This window comes from Rousettus aegyptiacus, unplaced genomic scaffold, assembly GCF_014176215.1.
Source record: "Rousettus aegyptiacus isolate mRouAeg1 unplaced genomic scaffold, mRouAeg1.p scaffold_m13_p_11, whole genome shotgun sequence".
NCBI lineage: Eukaryota > Metazoa > Chordata > Mammalia > Chiroptera > Pteropodidae > Rousettus > Rousettus aegyptiacus.
In genome coordinates this window covers 4,719,906-4,740,166 of record NW_023416286.1, presented here as the reverse complement: position 1 = coordinate 4,740,166, position 20,261 = coordinate 4,719,906, and the positions used below count along the sequence as shown (strand labels likewise).

The following is a 20,261-nucleotide window of genomic DNA, read 5'->3' as shown; positions in this document are numbered from 1 at the left end:
GTTTTAAACGGAAACTGCCGAAAGCGAAACGGCAGATGAGAAGCGTTCTTTGTGCGTTCCGGTTGCAGATACGCTCTCCCTTTCCATGGGTTGCCTTTGTACTTTCTCAATAATATCCTTTGAAGCACAAAAGTTTTACTTTTGTTTTTGTTTTTGTTTTTGTTTTTGTTTTCTTAGGCGAGGCAACACTTGGTCGAGCTCACAGATTGCAAGGACCTTGTCAGCTTCCAATCTCTTATTATTTATTTTTAATTAATTAATTTATTTTCCGTGCCTACAGCGCCTGGCCTTCCTAGAAAAGTTTTTGGTTTTGACGAAGTCCAGTTTATTTTTCATTTGGTTGCTCGTGCTTTTGGTGTCATCGAAAACCGTCCTGCCTAATTCAAGGTAATGGAGACTTAGGCCTATATTTTCTAACAGGAGTTTTATGGTTTCGGCTCCTATTTAGGTCTGATCTACTTTGAGTTAAATTTTGTGTATGGTGCAAGATGGGGTCCGATTTGATCCATTTTGCATATGGATGTCCAGTTGTCCACCATTTGTTGAAAAGACTGTTCTCTCTCCTGCGCCATCGAATGAGTTGCCAAAAATCGATTGGCCGTAAACACAAGGGTTTGTTTCCGAAACCCGACATCTGTTCCCTCTACCTCTGTGTTCGTCCTGATGCCAGCACCACATCGTCTTGGTCACTAGATAGCTTTATGGCAGATTGCTAAACTAGAAAGCCGAGTCCTCCAACTGTGTCCTTTTTCGAGGTCATTACGGCTCTTCTGGGTCCCTTGAATTTCTATATGGATTTGAGCATTGCTTTGCCAATTTCTGCACAACAGGCAGGTGGGATTTTGATAGGGTTTGCATCGAATCCGTAGGTCGATTTGCGGAGTGTCGTCATCTTAAGAATGCTGGATCTTCTGACCCGTGAGCATGGGACGTCTTTCTGTTTATTTAGGTCTTTAATGTCAACAATGTTTCGTAGTATTCAGAGTACAAGTTTTGTGCTGATTTGTTAAATTGAGTCCTAAGTATTTTTTTCTTTTTAATATCATAAATAGAAATTTGTTAATTTTCAGGTCATACATTGATAATGTTTACAAATAGAATTGATTTTTGTATGTAGATCTCCTGAAACTTTGGTGATCTAGTTTATTAGTTCATTATGGTTTAGTACCTTTAATGGTTTTCTAGTACATTTTTTAGGATTTTCTATGTGTAAGATCATGTCATCTGCAAATAAAGATAGTTTTAGTTTATTTCTTTTCCTTGACTAATTGCCCTGGCTAGAACCTCCAGTATGATGTCGAATAGGAATGATGAAGACAGACATCCTTGTCTTTTTTTCTTTCTGATTTTAGGGGAAAACATTTAGTCTTTCACCATTAAGTATGATGTTAGCTGTGGTTTTTTAAATAGGTGTCCAATATCAAGTTTAGGATGTTTCCACTATTCCTAGTTAAGTGTTTCCATCATGAAGGATTGTTGGATTTTTCAAATGCTTCGTGTCTATCGAGATGATCATGTAGTTTTTGTACTTCATTTTGTTGATCTGGTGTGTTACACTAATTGATTTTTCAATGTTAAACCAACCTTGCATTCCTGGGATATATTCTGCTTGGTCATGGTGTATAATCCTGTTAACATGTCATTGGACTCAGATTACTAGTATTTTGTTTTGTTTTACTTTTAGGTTTTTGCATCAATAGCCATAAGAATTATTGGTCTATAGTTTTCTTGTGATGTCTTTGTGTTTGGTTTCGGTATCACAGTAGTACTGGCCTCATAGAATGAATTGGGATGTGTTCCTTCTTTTATTTTTTTTGGAAGAGCTTGTAAAGAATTGGTCTTTATTCTTTAAATACCAATTTGATAGAATTTGTCAGTAAAGACATCTGGGCCTGGGCTTTTCTTTGTGGCAAGTTCTAAACATCTTTTAATATCTAGTTTGTTTTCCTTTCCAACTGTTGCTCATTTACTTCAAGAATTGTTTTTTCATGTCCTTTGATGTGGGTAAAAAATAATGAACTTAATCGTATTTGACAAGAATAATAATTATACTACTTTCAGAAACAACAAAACAAAAACAAAATAAAATAAAAACAAAGGAAAAAGGAAGGCAGGAACGAAGTAAAGAAGGCACACCACACATTTTCAATGAAATGTTTTTGTGATTGGCCTGTGAATATAATAATATTATTTTATAATGTATCAATAGATCATTTTTGCTTTAAAGTAAAAAGTCTCAGAGTCATCTAGAAAACAATCTAGATGACTTTCCGTTTTGTAAGTTGAAACTTTCCTGCTTTTTAAAATATTCTTTTTAATTGTTATATATTCTGTTTTTTTTATGCTTTTAATTTAATGCTTAGGCTGTTTCATATTATGGCAATAATTTAGTTATGAGGTTATCTAAGTAGAAATGACCCAACATACTCTAATTGTACTTCATATACTTAAGTATAAGGTAATATTAGACTCTAGCTATCTTTTTTACCAATTGACATCCTAGATCATAATTGTCAAAAATAACATTTTAAAGAAGAAAATTACTAAAAAATTTATGAAAAAATCATGAACAATTTTTAGATAGATGTTTTCAGATGATATATCTGAAGTTAAGTGCAGTTTATAGCATTTAAGACTGATTTAACTTGACTAGGATTAGCTCCTGATAGTAAGCCTGTAGTATCACTCTGTCTTGTAAACGTATTGTGTAAATATATGTTGAGGGGTGTTAGTAAGAAAAGCCGTGGGATAAAATTACTAGCTTATTATCATAGAAATTAAGTTTTAAGAAGTAATCATGCAAGACCTGTACCCACTCCTGCTCCATCCCGACACAGGTAAGCATAAGGAGAGCCCTCTGGCACGTTTCTGTCACCAGGCTGTCAGTCTGGATGCCACGCGGCTGCACCATTTTACCTTCCAACGAGGGTTCCAGCTTCTCCACATCCTTGCCAACACTGCTTTCCTTTTTCTCTTTTCTTTTTCTTGATCATAACCATCCTAACAGGTGTGAGTTGGTATCTTATTGTAGTTTTGATTTGTGTTTCCTACTGATTAGTGATGTTGAGCATCTTTTCATGTATTTACTAGCCATTTGTAGATCTTCTTTGCAGAAATGTCTATTCAAGGCCTTTGCTTATTTTTGAATCAAGTTGTTTGTTGTCATTGTTGCTGTTGTTGAGTTTTAAAAGTTCTCCTTATATTTTGAATATAAATCCCTTATTATATATATGACTTGCAATTATTTTCTATTTTGTGCGTAGTCCTTTTGTTCGGTCCAGATTGTCTTTTGATGCACAAAATGTTTTTATGTTCATGAAGTCCAGTTTGTCTATTTTTCCTTTTGTCACCTGTGCCTTTGGTGTCAATATCTGAGATATCATTGCCAAATTCAATGTCGTGAAGCTTTTGCCCTGTGTTTTCTTCTAAGAGTTTTATAGTTTTAGATCTTACATTTAGGCCTTTGATTCATTTTGAGTTAATTTTTATATATGATATTCTGAATGGGTCCAACTTTATTCTTTTGCATGAATAGTCCTCGTGCCCTTGTCAAAAATTGTTTGACTATATATGTGAGGGTTTATTTCTGGGCTCTCTATTCTATTCCATTGGTTTGTATGTCTGTCTTTATACCAGCACCACACTGTTTTGGTTAATGTAGCTTTGTAGTAAGTTTTAAAATGAGAAAGTGTGAGTTCTTTAACTTTGTTCTTTTTTCAAAATTGTTTTGGCTATTATTTTGAGATTCATTATAAATTTTTAGAATGGATTTTTTGTTTCTGCAAAAAGAGTCATTGGGTTTAGAGAGAGACTGCTGAGGGACCCACTTTGGGTAATATTGATACATCTGAACAATATTAAGTCTTCCAATCCAGAAGCATGGATTGAGTTTCCATTTATTTATGTCGTCTTCAATTTTTTTCCCCAGCAATGTCTTGTAGTGTTTATTGTACAAGTCTCTCACTTCCTTGGTTAATTCCTAAGCGTTTTATTCTTTTTGTCGCTATTATAAATGGAATTGCTTTTCTAATTTTTTTTGGGTTGGTTGTTGTTATTGTATATAAATGCAATGTATTTTTGTATATCGACTTTGTATCCTACTACTTTGCCAAGTTCATTTATTAGCTCTAACAATTTTTTGTAGAACCTTTAGGATTTCTACATACAAGATCATACCATCTCCAAACAGAGATAATTTCACTACTTCCTTTCCAGTTTGGATGTATTTTATTTGTTTTTATTGCTCAGGCTAGAAAGTCCAGTACAAAGTTGAATAGGGCGGTGAAAGTGAGGATCCTCATCTTGTTCCTGATCTTATAAGAAAAGCTTTCGGTCTTTCAACATTGTGTATGATCTTGGTTGAGGTTTTTCATTTATGGCTTTTATAATGTTGAGGTAGTTTCTTTCTATTGCTTGTTTTTTGAGTATTTTTATTATGGAAGAGTTTTGTCAAATGCTTTTTCTGCATCAAGTGAGATGATCATGTGGACTTTTTCCCTGCATTCAGTAAACATGGCATATTACATTGATCAACTTTCATACGTTGAACCATCGCATTCCAGGAATAAATCCCACTTGGTCACAGTGTAGAATCTTTTTAATAGGCTGCCGAGTTTGGTTGAGGAGTTTTGCTTCAATGATCATAAGAAAGAGTGTTCTGTGGGTTTCTTTTATTGTGCCTTTGTCTGGCTTTGGTGTTAGGATAATGCTGATCTCCTAGATGAGTTACAAAGCATTCTTCTTCTTCATTAAAAAAAAAAAACAAAACCCTTTGAGGAAGATTAGAGTTAGTTTTTGTCCAGAGATTTTTTTGATTACTGATTCAATCTCCTTAATAGTTTATAGGTCTAGTCAGATTTTCTATTTCTTGGTGATTCAGTCTTGATAGTTTATTGTTTCTAGGAATTTTTTCATTTCATCTAGGTTATTCAATATGTTTTTTTCATAGTGTACTTATAACCCTTTCTTATTTCTATATAATAGGCAGTAAAGTCCCCATTTTCATTTATGATTTTACTTCTTTGAGTATTCCTTTTTCCTTGGTCCATTTAGCTAAATGTTTGTCAATTTTGTTAATCTTTTCAAAGAACTTTTGATTTCATTTTCTCTATTTTTAATTGTCCATTTCATTTATCTCTGCTCTAATCTTTAATATTTCCTGTCTCCTTCTAGCTTGGGTTTAATTTGTTCTTTCTTTTCTTGCTCCTTAAGATGTAAAATTAAGTTGTTGATTTGAAATCTTTGTTTTTTTTAAATGTGTTTATAGCTTAAAAGTTTTCCTTTCATGCTGCTATTGCTATATTCTATATGTCTTGGTATGTTTTGCCTTTTTTAAAAATATTATTTTATAGTTTCCCTTGTTATTTTTTCCTTGATCCACTGGTTGTTTAAGCATGTGTTATTTAATTTTCCCAAACTTATTAATTTTCCTTTTTTACTTTTATTGGCTTCTAACTTTGTTGTGGTGAGAAAAGATACTTTGTATGATATTTGTTAATATTAGAAATATCCACACTACGGGCATGCCACCCTGAACACACCAGATCCCGTCTGATCTTGGAAGCTAAGCAGGGTCGGGTCTGGATAGTACTTGGATGGGAGACCTAGGAAGACCAGGTGCTGTAGGCGTAAATAAAAAAGAAAAGAAAAGAAAAGTCCAAACCTGTGAATAATTTTTATGAGAGTTTATTTGAGCCCAAACTGGTGACATATGATGGGGGGTGGGGAGGAAGCAAGATCTTAATAGCTCCTCAGAATAACAGTTTGCAGTTTCTTTTTATGCCTTTGAAATTAAGGAGGGAACATAAGGAAGATTATGTGAAGGTGGGAGAAAGCCAGGTGGGGATGGGATTACAGGACACTTAAGATTACCTGTTCTCATGTTTTAGGAGGGGTCTAAAAGTGGGCATTGCATGTAGGTGCACAGAAATAATGGACAGGGTTTGCTTCAGGCAAAGGTAAGCCTTTTACTAAAGAAGTTCTATGTGTGAGGCATAAATACCCAGCCGGACCTGCCAGGTAGGAATTCATGACCAGATCTCCCTGTGAGGTTACTTTCCACAGAACCCCTTTTTCTTCCACGTAGCTGACTTTTTTTATAGTGAGACTTAGTTTGTGGCCTAACACGTGATCTATCCTAGAAAATGTCCCTTGTGATATTCTAGTGTAAACTAATCTTGCACATCCCAAGGTAAACCCAGCTACATCATAATGTGTTATTTAGTTTAATCATTACTGGAGATAGTTTGCTAATGTTTTATTTGGGATTTTTGTGTTTAGAAAGTGTACTTCCTGGCTATCAAGCTGAAAAGAGTTGGATATATTCTCTCCTTTTCTCTTCTCTGGAAAAGTTTGCATAGTATTTACAATTAACAGTTCTTTTGACTATTTGGTAGAACTTTGCTGAAAAGTCCTTTGGACTTGGAGTTTTCTTATTGGAAAAAAAAACTTAACTTTCATCATTTTACTATTATAGGACTAATTAGACTTTCTATTTTTTAGTCATTTTTAATAAGTTGTATTTTATACATATTTCAATTTTCAATTCAATTCATATAAAGTTATTCATGGTATTATCCTTTTATTTATTTTCTTTTTTGTTTCAGATAGAATTGACATATACCTTTATATTAGTTTCAGATATAAAACATAATGATTTGATATTTCTATATATTGCAAAATGATCACAATCAGTCTAGTTAACATCCATCACCCTACATAGTTAAACATTTATTTTCTGATAAGAATTTTTTTAAGATTTACTTTCTCAGAAACTTCCAACTATATAATACAGTATCGTTAACTACAGTCATCCACTAAGTTCTCTTCCACATCTTGGCTACCGTAGATACCACTATGATCCTTTCATCTTTCAAAGTCTCTTCTGGAACTGCAGTTGGGCTTCCTTTTTCATCCTTAAACCTAATTCGCTTTTTTCCCCCTTTGGTTAATCTTACCAGAAGTTCGTGTTTTTTATTAATCTTTTTAAATAGGGTGTTTATTTTATTTTTTTGTTATATTTTTCATTCTCTTTTATTCCCTCCCTTCTACTTTTTGGGTGTTTGTTCTTTTCTAACTTCTTCGGTTGTGTGGTTGTCTTTAATTTTGTATCTTTCCTGTTTTAACATGTAAATCCTATGGCAAATATCCCTTTAAGTACCACTTTGACCTGTAATTTTTTTACTGTCATTCAGTTCTACATATTTCTACTACAATTTTTTCCACCTATTAATTTTTCAGCATTTTAAAATTTTTTCCAAAATTTTGTTACTAATTTCAAAGTTAATTGCATTATGGTCAGAAAATTTGGTCTGAACATTAGTGATTCTTTGAAATTTGTGAGGACTAGCCTGACGGCCCAGTTAATTGCCTATTGTGGGCTTGAAAAGAACGTTTTTTCTCCAATTTTTGGATGTAGTGTTTCATATTTATCCATTATATCGAACATTATTAATCGTGCTATTTATAACTTGTATATTTGTGTTTTTTTTCTTTCTTTTTTTGGGGGGGGTGTCTAGTTGTTTTATCAATTAACAAGGAAGCTGTTTTAATGTTTGATATAGAGGATGGATTTGTTAGTTTGTCTATATATGGCCACTTTTAAAAGAAAAACTTTAATCACTTGAAATTATATTAAATAAATCACACACTGAGACTGTCCAGCTCTCCTGTCTCACCTGTTCTTTGTGCATAAATCATACTAGCCACCGCACCATTGTGATCATGAATTACATCCTGAGAGTGTCAGTGAGACAAATAATGATCATTTTTGTTGTTCATATGTATTAAAAATAAGAGCTGCCGTTTATGAAGTATCCACCATGGGCTAGGCGTTGTGCTGGGCGCCTTCTTCACAATAAAAGTCCTTGTATCTAGCAGGATTGGGACAGGTGGCTATTAGCTCACCAAAAAAGTTGATTAAAGTGAGGAATTAGTATGATAGTACTTTAAACATTTTATTTAAACTTGTGCTTACATGTACATTCATTCACCCATCTTTATGTATGATTCTGTTTAGTGGAGCTTGTCTTTTTTCACGCATAAACCACACCAGTAATGAATACATTGTTAAGAATGTCTAGTTTCTATTGATGTAAATTGGAGGGGGAAGCCAAAGAAGCCTTGAAAGCAACGTGAGGGCAGAATTATAGGTTTCATGATCTTTAACCAAACTTCATAGTTGTCCTGCCCACACTCGATTTGATAATAATTGTTTAGTACCTCACCTTTATGAAGTCATTACTTCAATTTTATAGGAACTTTTTTTTGTCCTCATATTCTACCTGTTGATGTTATGTTCACAGAATGTTTAATCAAACTACATAATTATAGTAACAACGGATTAGTATAAAAAGCCTTGGGAATCGACTGAGCTGACGGCCCTACGCACTGGGACCAGAAGGGAGTGGCCGTACTGGAGAGCCGCTGTCTAGCTGGGAGCATTTTCTGTGACAGCGGTATCAGCACACTTTAGAATCTCTTGTACTAATCACTTGTAAGTCTGTCTGCACAGTGAGAGTGTAAGTAGGTTGTTAACATTCCACAAATAATCGTTATGAAGTTTCTTGACTCTTTTATATTTCAGAGGAAGAGATTCGAAGAACACCGGGCCCAGGCTCAGTAAAACCAAGTAGAAGAGAAACAGAAAAAGGAAGAAAAAGCGCAACAGTCCTCGGGAAATCATGAGAGAAGACTCGTGTGAAACCTCGAGTTACCAGGAGCCACCTCGGAGTGAAGGGGGAGACATGGGAGAGGCCAAGAGAGACGCAGCGTGTGCTGTTGCCGACGGTCTGGGAAGTGACCCGGGAGGCGCAGGGGATAGTCCTAAAGATGGGAGATGGGAAAACGTGAATCCCCAAGACGGCTCTCCAAATGTTATGTCTGTGGCTGAGTCGGACAGTACACCACAGAATTACCTCTGTGCAGTAGACGATGATGTGTTCCGAAGTTTGTTACTGAGGCCAAATGACGGCTCTGTTACTTGTCCAGCAGTGGCTCGAAATCTTCCCTGCGTGGCAGGTGACGACTGCCCTGGCACGAGGGAGGAAAAGCCCATGGGAAGTAGGCATGCGGCAGTATTAGACACGCAGGACCGATTTGCAGAGACCCCGCAAGCATTTACACAGGAGAGAGAGACAGTAGGTAAAAGTACCCCGAACGGAACGATTCTGCGCCATCAGCGTGGATCCGGAACTCCAGATCAAGTTTTCAGAAAGGAACGGGGAGTAAATACAACTAAGAACAACTGGGCTTTTTTTCTCAAACAATTTTTTACCTGATCAAGAATCACAGCTGGGCTCTGAGAGACAACCCTATTTTGGTGGCTGGCCTGAGGCACCTCACGAGTTTTTGTGTGAGCAGAGACCTAAGAAAGATCGATGACAAAAGCTGGCCCTGTCCTGACAGCAGGGGACAATTGATTAAATTGATCACCACTTGTGAAGGAGCATCAGGACCAGGAGGCAGTCCAGAAACACCGATAGAGAAGCTTTTGATAGAAAATGAAGACTTATCACCTCCAATTGAGAGCACAGATTCAACCACAGAAATGGAAACGAGTGTCTTTGAAAGCTGCTCACTTAAACCGGACACCCCAAAGAGTGCCTCACATGCAACGGAGAATAAGAAAAGGAGGCAGAAAAGGATTTTTGATTTGGCGCCAAACTTTAACCTACTGGGACAGAGTCATATCGGTGCTAAAGGGCGGACGGTGGCTTGTTCACAGAAAGCCATGGACCAAGCATGATTTTAAAAGAAGATAAAGATAGAATTTTAGAAATACATAATGAAGAGGCAATGAAGGAAAACCACACGACCTTCGATCAGCATCCCTCATGGCTCTGCTCTGCTATTTTCCAAGATCCCCTTCTAAATGCTGGGGGCGAATTTTACTCTCATGACCTGCTGCTTCACAGACTAAGGCGCTCCCTGTGGTTTGTCAAAAACCCCACTGCTGGCATGCCACGGGACTCAGCCGGCTTCTGGAAGACTTACCTGTAGGTTTTGACTCTCAAATTTCAGGCCAGAGTAAATCATAAACTAAGTGACGTAAGGTTTACTTCCCCAGAAAGTTTGAGTAGCCCACCCGATACTTTGTACTCTTTCGGGATCACTTCTGATCTCCACTTTCTAAGTGGAAGTTTGGGTGAAAAGCTGGCGCGTGGGAAGAGCCGACGCCACCCCACTGTTGTGTCCCGGGAGAACCAAGATTCAGCAGGCGCTGGCCTCAATCCCTGGAGCTGCCGCTGTCTCCGAGGTTGGCCTTTCCACTAGGACAGCTCTGTGGGTCTCTCGGGGTTCCAGTGGGTAAGTCGTGTTTATTTGCTACGAATAAAAGGTCCAGTTTAACATGCACAAGTGATTTTTCAGGCTTTTCTGCCTCACATTGGTAATTTTGTGCAATCGATTGATCTTGTGATGCTTTTCAGCAGTGAGAGTGGAGACCCCACCTCTGTGACCGATAGTCTAAACTGTCGCGGAGCACCTACAATACTTGGATTCCCAGTTTAAATAGACCCTGGGAAGAATGAAGAGGCAGGCAAACAGCGATTAGGTCACAAGTAGAGATGGTCTGCCTTTTTTTTTTTTTTTTTTTTTTTTAATTCTTTCTACTTTCTGTATTTCCCCCATGTGGCACATGGCCCTTTCCTTCCTCATCCGCATTATGGCACATACACGTGAGAATAGTAAAGCAGGGGACAGTGAGGATTAAACGATGGAAAAATATCACCTGAAGAATTGAATTTTTAAAGACCGAGAGGGGCTCTGAAAAGAGGACTAGGAAGGAGTGGTCGATGTGAAAGTTTCCTTCAAGCTCTAAAGATTGTTGTCTTTGGAAATGAAAAACCCACCTGTGAATAAAACAAGTGAAAATATGATTTTTTTCATATTCTAAGCAAAATTCTAAGTAAATAAGAGTATTTAAGACGCTCAGTGTCTTAAGAGGAAATGTAATATGCCAACCGTTTCTTCTCTGTTAGTCAGCCGCGCGTGTTAGTGACCCCAGGGGATTGCGTATGTCCCCTCGCTTGGGGACAGAAGCGGTGAGGACTGAGGGGCCCGAGCTCTGAGCCCTGCAGTCTCTCCTGTCTTCCCAGCGCTGCTCCCCTCCTGCACCCAGGGGTGCCTGGGCCTCTCCACCTCCCAGCTTGTCTTTCAGAGGTTTAGACCTCGCCACAACAGTCACTCTGTCGGGGCCAGCGTGGTCCCTGCGAGGAGGTCTCAGGGCCAGGGCTCACAGTCATAAGGCTGCTTTTGGGGGCCCGGCACCCCGTCTCTCACTTTTGTAAACTCGGTGAATAATCACGTGTTTACTGCTACAATTTTCTGTTCTCCTAAATGCACCAATGAAACATGCCAATTCAAAAAATTAAAACGCATGTGTTGTTTTGGGGAATTTTGAAAGATAATTGAAGTTGTTTTAGGTCAGGGATCTTAGTCCAAGGTCCATAGTCTGAAATCACATGCAAATTTTTTTGCTTGTCTCCTTGTGCTATTTTTCGGGGAGGAAGTCTGTAGGTTTGATCAGCTTTTGGGGGGGGGGCAGGGTCCCTGACCCAGAGCTGAGCAGACACTGCCTTAGGGGGTGCCAGAAAGCACTAAGGCACTAGTCAGAAAGACTAAGCCCCCTTCTGCCCTGACCGCACCCCGTCGGGAGCAGTGGCGATCCAGCGTCCATTAGTTAAGCTTTGGAAAGCTTTGTAGAGGAAACAGACCCCGTTCATCAAACAACTTACTTCTCAACGAGGAGACAAGACTAACACAAAACAGAACTGTTGCACGTAGAAAATATAAATTACTAGCTCCTGAATATTTTATGAGGTCAGCAACGCTTTGTCTGGGATGGCTCATGTGTGGAACTGAATTATAGGCAGCGTTTATACAAATGTGACTTAGAAGAAAAACAGAAAAAACGTAGTGCTTTACCTGGATGTACACGAGCCTTTTCATTGAGTCCGGGCGGTTTGCTAACGGGGACAGAGGCCCGAGACAGACCGACCCCTGCCATTGCTGAAGTACCTTCAAAGGCTTTCAGCATCACGCCCAACAAGGTACCACACTCACACACCTTCCCATTGATGGCGAAAATCTGTGTGAGATGCAATCCGTCCCCTTTTCCCCCCTAGAACCATTACTGCCTGATGACTGTGTGGTTCCCTCGACCGGATGACACTGGGTGTGATCTGTTTGCAGTGGAAGTCATCAGTACAGGTATGTTTTTATGGCCTTGAAAGAACCTCAGCTGGTTTCTTAAAAAAAAAAAAAAAAATTGGAGAAAATCTGCTGATCAGTGTAACCTGAAGGGCCACGCCCCTTACCTGAGCTGGGGGAAGTGTGCGTGTGGGCAGGTGGGGAGCAGATGCACATTTCCTTCAGTTCGTCCTAACGAGAAATCCGGTCGCCCCGAATTCCCCAACTTCACGTGGTGTAGGCTGGTACAAGGGCCCGCCGGGTGACCCAGGCGCCCACCTGGGAGAGTCCTTTATTCGTCAGTACATCTTCCCCCTGTCCAGCCCGCGGTCTTATGATGCATGTTAGGTTCCTGTTTTCTTGACCTGTAGGCACCTCACTTGGGCCCCAGTGAGACACTGACAGGCTGCAGATTTTTTCAGTGGCTGGAGGGCTGGCCAGGAGGGGCGGAGAGGTCGTAGGGTCAGGAAGAGCCAGCGCTCCCTGTAAGGGGCTGGGGAGGAGGCTGGGGAGGAGGCTGGGGAGGAGGCTGGGGAGGGGGCTGGGGAGGGGGCTGGGGAGGGGGCTGGGGAGGGGGCTGGGGAGGGGGCTGGGGAGGGGCAGTGCTGGACGGTGATATGGATTGCCCAGAGGCAGTGCTGGGAATGCTCTGAGATAAAGAGGAAAATCAGGGTCTAGTGAGAGTTACAGAATTATGCAGCTCAGGACAGGAGGTCTTTCTTAACTGTTCATATTAGCACTGCTGTGGGAAAAGCATGCCCAGTTAGTGGAACCACAAGCATTTTTCCAAGCTTTTCATTTTCCAGGGCAACCTTATTAATACAGACACACACACGCATGTACAACACCCCACGCATGCACACACACGTGCACACACTCCCACACACGCACACAAAACACACATGCACACACCCAGTCTCATGCACGCATGCACACTCGTACAGGTACAACACCCCACACACGCACACACCCACAACAATTGCATACATGCATGCACACTCTCCCCAACACACACTAGTACTTTAAATGTTTAAATTGACACTTGTTATTATGTTTCTTTTGTCATTTGGGGAGTATCCTTACATGAGTTAAATGTAAACAGTGCAAACTTAAGCCCAGTGCCAAATATTAATCATTATTATATGTTTTTTAATTATAATTTCTAGAAAAGACAGAAGATGCTGTTCAGAAATGAGAATTCCTTGAACTGTAAGTACAACTTATTCCAGAAACATCTGTATGATTGGAAGGACGTGGATGTTGACATAATTTGGTTGTAAGAGCTTGTATGTACCACAATTCGGGAGTTACGTCGTCTGTCTCCATGGTAACCCTGTGTGCTGTTGTACACGTGATGTTTTCATTTCCTTTAAATGTAGATCTCATGAAATACAACAAAGCTTAGATTATTGCTACCGAATTTATTTTCTAACTTCATTATATAGGATGTAACTTAGAGCATTCTGTCAACACAGTTCATGAGGGACTCACCGCTGCTCCGATCGACGTGTGATGGCAATTAGGGATACAGGTGACATTTAAATATTAAGAGGCTCTCTAGGAAAAGAGGTAAAACATGTAGACAAACTCGTGTTATATTTTAAACTCGACATCAAGCCGACATTAAAATAAACACATCGCACTTTTTTTCAAATGCCTAAATTCTGAAATAAACACAGCTGCTGTGATTTCAGGGTACACGTATCTGCATTTAATAAGGATCGAATGCGCACACGTTTACTGTATGTTCTCTCTCTGCGTTTGAGCTCGCATCCGAGTGGTCTGTTTCTTCTTCTTAACTAGAAATACACGTATACCCAGTAAAAATATTTTCGTTTGTTTTAAATCTGGTTCTGCCAGAGGAAGGAGGAGAGGAGAAAAGATAAAGGAGGAGTTGAGAGACTGGGGGGGACCACTGGAAATGGGGAAGGAGGCTCTGAGGGACCCCAGAGATGGGAGGTAGAGCAAACACTTCCGGCCGCCTTGATTTGGACATTGCTCTACACACTGGGAATCCAGTGGTGAGAACAGCGCGTTCCTGCCCCATGGGGTTGATGTCAGGGCCCCGTTAGGAAGGGCGTCTGTCCCCCTCCCCCCCGCCCCGGGAGTACCCCATGGGACACCAGCATGGCTGCACTTGGCCGTGCCCAGCTGGGGAGTCTTTTATCTGCCAGGCTTGGGCGTCTGTGTCAAGAATGCTTTCTGGGCCACACTTGTGATGCGCGTGCTCACCTCCACCCCCGAGCCGAGGGGCTCTGAGTCCGGGCTTCTCTGCAGAGAGCGGCCACCCCTAGCTGTTCGTCTTCTCTCCTCAGGGCTGTGCTGTGTGCAGAGGTTGTATCATGATCGGGTGTGTGGCCTAATGTGCCTACCGGTCTATGGCCTCAGGGGTAAGCAGACGTTCAGAAAGAGGGAACTAGCAGGACAGCGAGGTCGGCCCTGGGAGCCACAGTCCCTGCCGGTTTCAAACCCCTCAGTCCCTCGGGGGCCTGGGGCGGAGCACTGACTGTGTGACTTAAATTAGCCTCTCAGAGCCTCGATTTCTTCACCTGTGACAAATAGCTTCATAATACCACCCTGTCACTGGGACGACATTCAATGAGGATTAAGTGAAATAATTTATGCAAAGTACTTGGCATAGCGCCTGAGAAATAATAGACTCTTAGTAAGGGTTAATCCCCTTCCCTCCCCGCTCCCCCAGATAGAGATACTCCTCAGGTTTGGCATTGTCTTTGGAATGTCCCTGGCGAGACAGATTCCTATCCAGGAGAGCAAGTTCATGGACTCAGTACACTCCTAACACCTTAGCATGAACCGGTACAACCCTCAGGCAGTGCGACACAGCGCAGGTCTGACTTAGAGTTGGCGCTTGGGCAGTGTCAGGGCGGCAGGCTCCCGAATGAGGCGGGGTGTGGGGGCTGTGGGGACAGTGAGAAGTCCTAGATGCCAAGGGAGTGGCATAAATAGGGGAACAGCCTGGGAAACTGACAACTAATGCGCATTGCCTCTTTGTCTGGACTCGACTGGGCTCGTTTGCTGTGGCAGGTCCTCACCCCAGAGTGCTCAGTGCAGGATGCCAACCCAAAGGGCTACGGTGCTGGTTAGCAGAACCGTCCTGGGTGAACTCTCCAGCCTTTCCCGGTCAGTCAACTGAATTATAACACGCTCAGCCGGAGGAGCAGCAGCTCAAACCTTTCATTATCCAGTTTTGAAGATGTTTGCCACATTCTAATTTGTTCTCTAGAAGAAGATAAGGCACAGAAAATGAGAGCTTTTAAAAAAAAATTGTGTCAGGATAGAAGGGTAGTCCACATGCGTCCATAACTGCATTTCTAGAATTCTGAAATCCAAAAAGCGCTGAAAATCAAAGGTTGATTTTGTTTCGTTTTGTTTCTTAAAAGTTTGGCATTAAAACTAAGTTGGCAGCAAAACTTGACCCAACAGACCGGTTAATTTCTCTCCTTATTTATCCTACTTTCTGTGACTGTGCCTAGATTTCACTACAGAAATGTTAATGTTTAATTACCAGGGGCGGCCCCCACCCCACTCTGTGAGGTGTAAGGTTTTGCAAACCAACAGATAAACAAACATGCTTTCTGAATCTGAGTGGCTGACCTCAAGGGTTTTGGGTAGGGGTTGTGGGACTTGTACTGTTACAATAGCTACCTTTTGAAAATATTGTTTTGGTTTACTTGTACTTAACAGACTTTGAATGTGAGAATTCACGTCCGATAAGTGTTAAGTCAAGGGGTGGGCACTGACTTAGCTCTCTGTTTTCAGGAGAGGAGTGGCCTGTCGTGGCCCGCGCTCCGCCCCATCCCCCCCTCCCCCCAGCGAACCTCCAGGTGTCCCTGGGCACAGCTCCCTGAGGCTGTGCTCGTTTGTTTCCTAAACCGACTTTCAACCCGGCCTTCCTGTTCAGAACCCCACTCTGAGCCCCACATCTTCCAGTTCTTGAAATTCTAAGGGTCGTGAGGGGTAAATTGTGCTCCTTCTTGGCTTTCTGTAATTCAGGACTTTTTTTCTTTTTTTGTCAGATTGACACTTGACCTTTGCTCTCCAGTGTTCAAAAATATCATTGCTATGATCTTCTTTCTCTTTTCTTATAGTTTATACTTAAAAATCAAAACAAAACAACTCCCTCACCAAAAAAAAAACCCCAAAACCATTACATTTTAGTGGGATTTCAAGGAGGGACTAGAAGTTACTATTTGTGTTTACATGCCATCTTTATTGGAAACTGAGTGCTTTATTTAAAATGGCTCGATGTTTTCCTTCTGTTCATTTTGTACAGTTTAGTTTCTCTTTCCACTGGACTGTAGGTCTCTTCCAGATGAAGACCAGGGCTTTTGGTGTTTGGTCGAAGTCCCCAGGGGTCCCTCTGCGGGCTTCCAGACCCCTGGGGAAGCGAACCTACCCTTCGGCCCAGGGAGGGTGCTCTCAGGGAGGAGCTGGCCCGGATTACGGCCGAGGCACGGACAGCTGTGGAGGGGACTCTGGCGTCTGGAAAATGCCTACTTTTTAGGGGCCTTTGATAGTGACATTTATGGATTTCCAGTGAATATATTAGAATCCACTCTAGCATGGCTATAACCAAGGGTCGTGTTATGAACATTTAACAGTGAGGATGACTCGGGCAATGACCAGCTCTGAAGCACCTTTGTGCTGCACTGGCGCGTGGTGGCGGACCGTCCTTGCAGGCTTGTACTTCGGTTCCAGATGCCCCCAGCTTTCTCCAGCCTCTGCCTTTATTACCTTGCTCTCATTTCCAGAACGAAGATATGGAAAAACGGGTTCTTCCTCAAAGCTTATGATCACCGGAGCTGTGGAAAAGAAGACGTGGCCCTCGCCGCAGGGGGGCGGGTGTGACAGCCAGAAGGGTGAGTGACGGGGCGTAGGCAGGGCAGATGCAGACTCAGGCTTGTCCAGAGGGCCCGTCTGCGTCCTGCGTCGGCAGGCGTGCCCCAGCCTGGGCATTTCCCGTCGGTTCAGCCCACTGCACGTCGCTGCTCTTCCTCATCCCCTTCCCCTGACCTCTCCCAGCGCCCTGCAGCCCCACCTGGCTTCTGGGAGGTGGAGGAGGGAAGAGTCAGGAGGGAGCAGTGCTGGGTGGAGAGAAGGCCAGGGGCCTGCCGACGGCTGGCCAGACGTCCGACTGGCAGGGGGTGCGAGCTCACAACTGGAAGAGACGCAGGCCAGGGCGACTCCCTCCTGCCCTCGCTGTTCGTGTCACTCACAGAGGGACAAGGCAGACGCGACGTGTCTAAGACTCACTTTACATTTGTGAGCAAAAAAAACCACAAAGAAGTTTTAGGCAGGGGAAGAAACCACACAGGATCAGAGAGAACCCTGCCCCCCGAAAATGGCTCTGCTCCGTGACAGGGGTCGGGCCCCTCCCCTGCGGAAGCGCCCCTGGCTTCAGACTCTGCCCTTTCGGCCTCTCCTGGGAGGAGCCCGCTGCTGCCTTCGGAGCACTCTGAACCCGGGTTACTTGGAGCTGTAGATTTGAGGGTGCTCTTCCTGGTTTCCACTAGCTCTCCTCCTGCGCCTCCTCATTTTCCCATGTCCTGTGAAACAGTGACAGTCAGAGAAACATTTGCATGTGTCTTCATTTGTCAAAAATGACTTATAAGATTATTTTCTGTGCGTCCGTCGTGGTAATGGTTTCTCCGTATGACAGAGAGAGAGAACTGACCCCGAGAGCTGAAAAGTTAGTTGGGTGAAGCGAGGGCTACGAGTGTTATCCCAGGGGGCCTTTGACTCGGGGAGCCCGCCTGTCTGGAGGCTGCCATGGATGGAACCAGGGAGGGCGTGAACGCAGCCCGTGGCAAGCTGGCTCTCGGATCTGTCCCTGCAGTCGTGACTATTTACATTACCCCTTGGCTGGCATTAGCACTGTCTCTGTTCGGCCTCAGTCTGCAGTAAACTGGAGCTCAGATCCATCTACTGAGACAGTAATTCAGGTCCACGTGCAATTATTCAGCACCCTCTGCATATCAGGCCCTGTGTTAGGTCTTGGGGGTGACGAGGGTGACAGTGTCCCTGCTCTGAAACTTACAATCTAGGGACAAGGAACAGATTAAAGCAGATAACGTCCAACAGTTTGGTTTTGAGGACTGTATTGGGGAAAATAGTCAGAGCTTGTTGACAGGTTAAATATGAGATGGAGAGAAAGGAAGGTAGGGAAGCTCCCAGCTGCTGCCTCACTGGCTCGCACGGCCCTCCGGCTCGGAGCTCTGTCTGCTCTGCTCACCTCCTTCCCCTAGTTCCACCTCAGGGACAGTTCTCACACGCTGGTGTCCCCTACTCCTCCTCCCCAATCCGTCTGCCTCATTCTCCAGCTCCTCCTAGGGCGAGCACTTCCAACGCCCTGGTCCCAGCTCAGCACTCGCTTCTGGGCGGCACAGCAGTTCTCAGCACCTAGGGGGCTAGGCCGCCACAGCACCGAGGACGGTCGTGGGCCAAAGCACCCTGCCCCAGAGCTCTGAGCCCTTCTGCTGCCCCATCCCCGACACCTGGGCCCCCGCCACAGGACGGAGTAGAAGCCCACAGAAGTCTCAGGGAAAGATGCCAGCCACGTGTGTAATTTAAACTTTTCGAGTAGGCACATTAAAAAAGCTAAAAGAAATGAGTGGAATTAATTTTAATATTTGAACCCAGTGCAAATACATTTCAACATGTAATTAGTATAAAAACTGTTGAGATAGTTTATGTTTTTGTTTCCATACCGAACTGTCCAAATTCGGTATGTATTTTAATCTGTTTGCACTGCCCGCATTGCAAGCACCCCTGCCCTAGTGGCTGCCGTCCTGGCCCACGGAAGTCTGGAATGAGAAAGGTCGCGTTTGCGGCTGGGCCAAGCCCTCTGGTGAGAAGCGTGGCAGGCTACCTGCATTGTAAGCATCACTGTTTATGATTTATGTGTAGTCTCGGTTCCTTAGGGTTGTCTCCTAATACATAGAGCAGTCTGTGAAATTCCGATGTTTTCCGTAAGTGCTGAGAAGAATCACAAAGTGTCCCTCCTCTAAATACTGAGCAGGGGTTTTCAAGGGAGAGCGGCTCCCCCCCCTCCCCACTAGGGAATTCCCAAGAGGAAGGTGACATTCTCAGCACAGAGCCCTCCCGACTTGGACAGTCCCTTCCAAAGCGTATTGTGAAATCTCTGAATTTTGTTTTAGAAGGGAGTTGCTTTTTGTTACAATTCCTTTTCAGAATTTTCATACTTTTGCTGCCAGCTACAAAATGTGTTTACTTCACAGTAATTATCACAACCAAAGCCACCACAGATCCTGGATTTTTTTCAGGATGGTGTTTTTAATGTTGTCTTTCTGCCCCGGCTCGTTCTGTCCCAGGCCTGAGTGTGAAATACTAGAGAGCACCGCGGTGACCACCGGCTGGCACGAGCCAGACCTCAATTCCGGGCAGGCCTCTGAATGGCGTCAGGGGACGGCCCCTCCGGGGCGCGGGCGGGGGGGGGGGGGCGCTGAGATCGTGCCCCTTCTGGTGACCGGAGCACGCACCTGCCCGGCGGTGCTTTCTGCCACTGTGCCCAGATCGGCCCGAGGTTTAAGGGGCGCTTTTTCTGACGAAGAAACTCAAAGTTACGTAGAGACAACAGAGCTTTCTAAGAATATTTTTGGCAGGCTGATTGAGGAGGATGCAAAAATGACACAGGCCCAGGAGAGCGGTGTCAGCCGCTGGGACGCCGCCAGGCCACTGGGAGACAGCGGCCCCAGCGCGGCGCGGGGCGCCGGGCGCGGGGCGCCCTCCGCTCCCCCGTGACCGCGGCCGCGCTGACTTGGTTCTCGGCGACTTGGTTCTCGGCGCCGTCGGGGCGGGCGGGGCGGGCCCGGCTTTCCGGCGCCCGCAGCGTCCCGCGTCCCGGGACGGCCTCCTGGGGGGGGCGGGGTGGGAGCTGCGAGGCGGAGGTGGGAGCTGGGGGGTCGGGGTGCGGACGCGCCGCCCACTGCCGGCCTCCCGCGTCCCGCTCCCGGCGGGGACGCCCCCGCCCCGGCCCCGCGCGCGCGGCTCGGCGGGCGGGGAGGAGGAGCCGGGCTCCGAGCGCCGCCCCT

The 20,261-nt window shown here is 43.8% G+C and overlaps 1 protein-coding gene and 1 pseudogene across 1 annotated transcript in view; both read left to right on the top strand.

The window, feature by feature from the left end:
• The window catches only part of N4BP2L2 (NEDD4 binding protein 2 like 2), a 55,103-nt gene extending 42,893 nt beyond the window's left edge, over positions 1 to 12,210 (top strand). The window contains exons 7-8 of the mRNA XM_016134326.2: positions 8,585 to 10,305; positions 12,126 to 12,210. Coding sequence (XP_015989812.2) covers positions 8,585 to 8,633 — 49 coding nt within the window. The 3' untranslated portion in view covers positions 8,634 to 10,305; positions 12,126 to 12,210. The remainder of the gene's footprint in view (positions 1 to 8,584; positions 10,306 to 12,125) is intronic.
• Positions 5,513 to 5,628, top strand: LOC118609657 (annotated as a pseudogene).
• Positions 12,211 to 20,261: the final 8,051 nt, after the last annotated feature.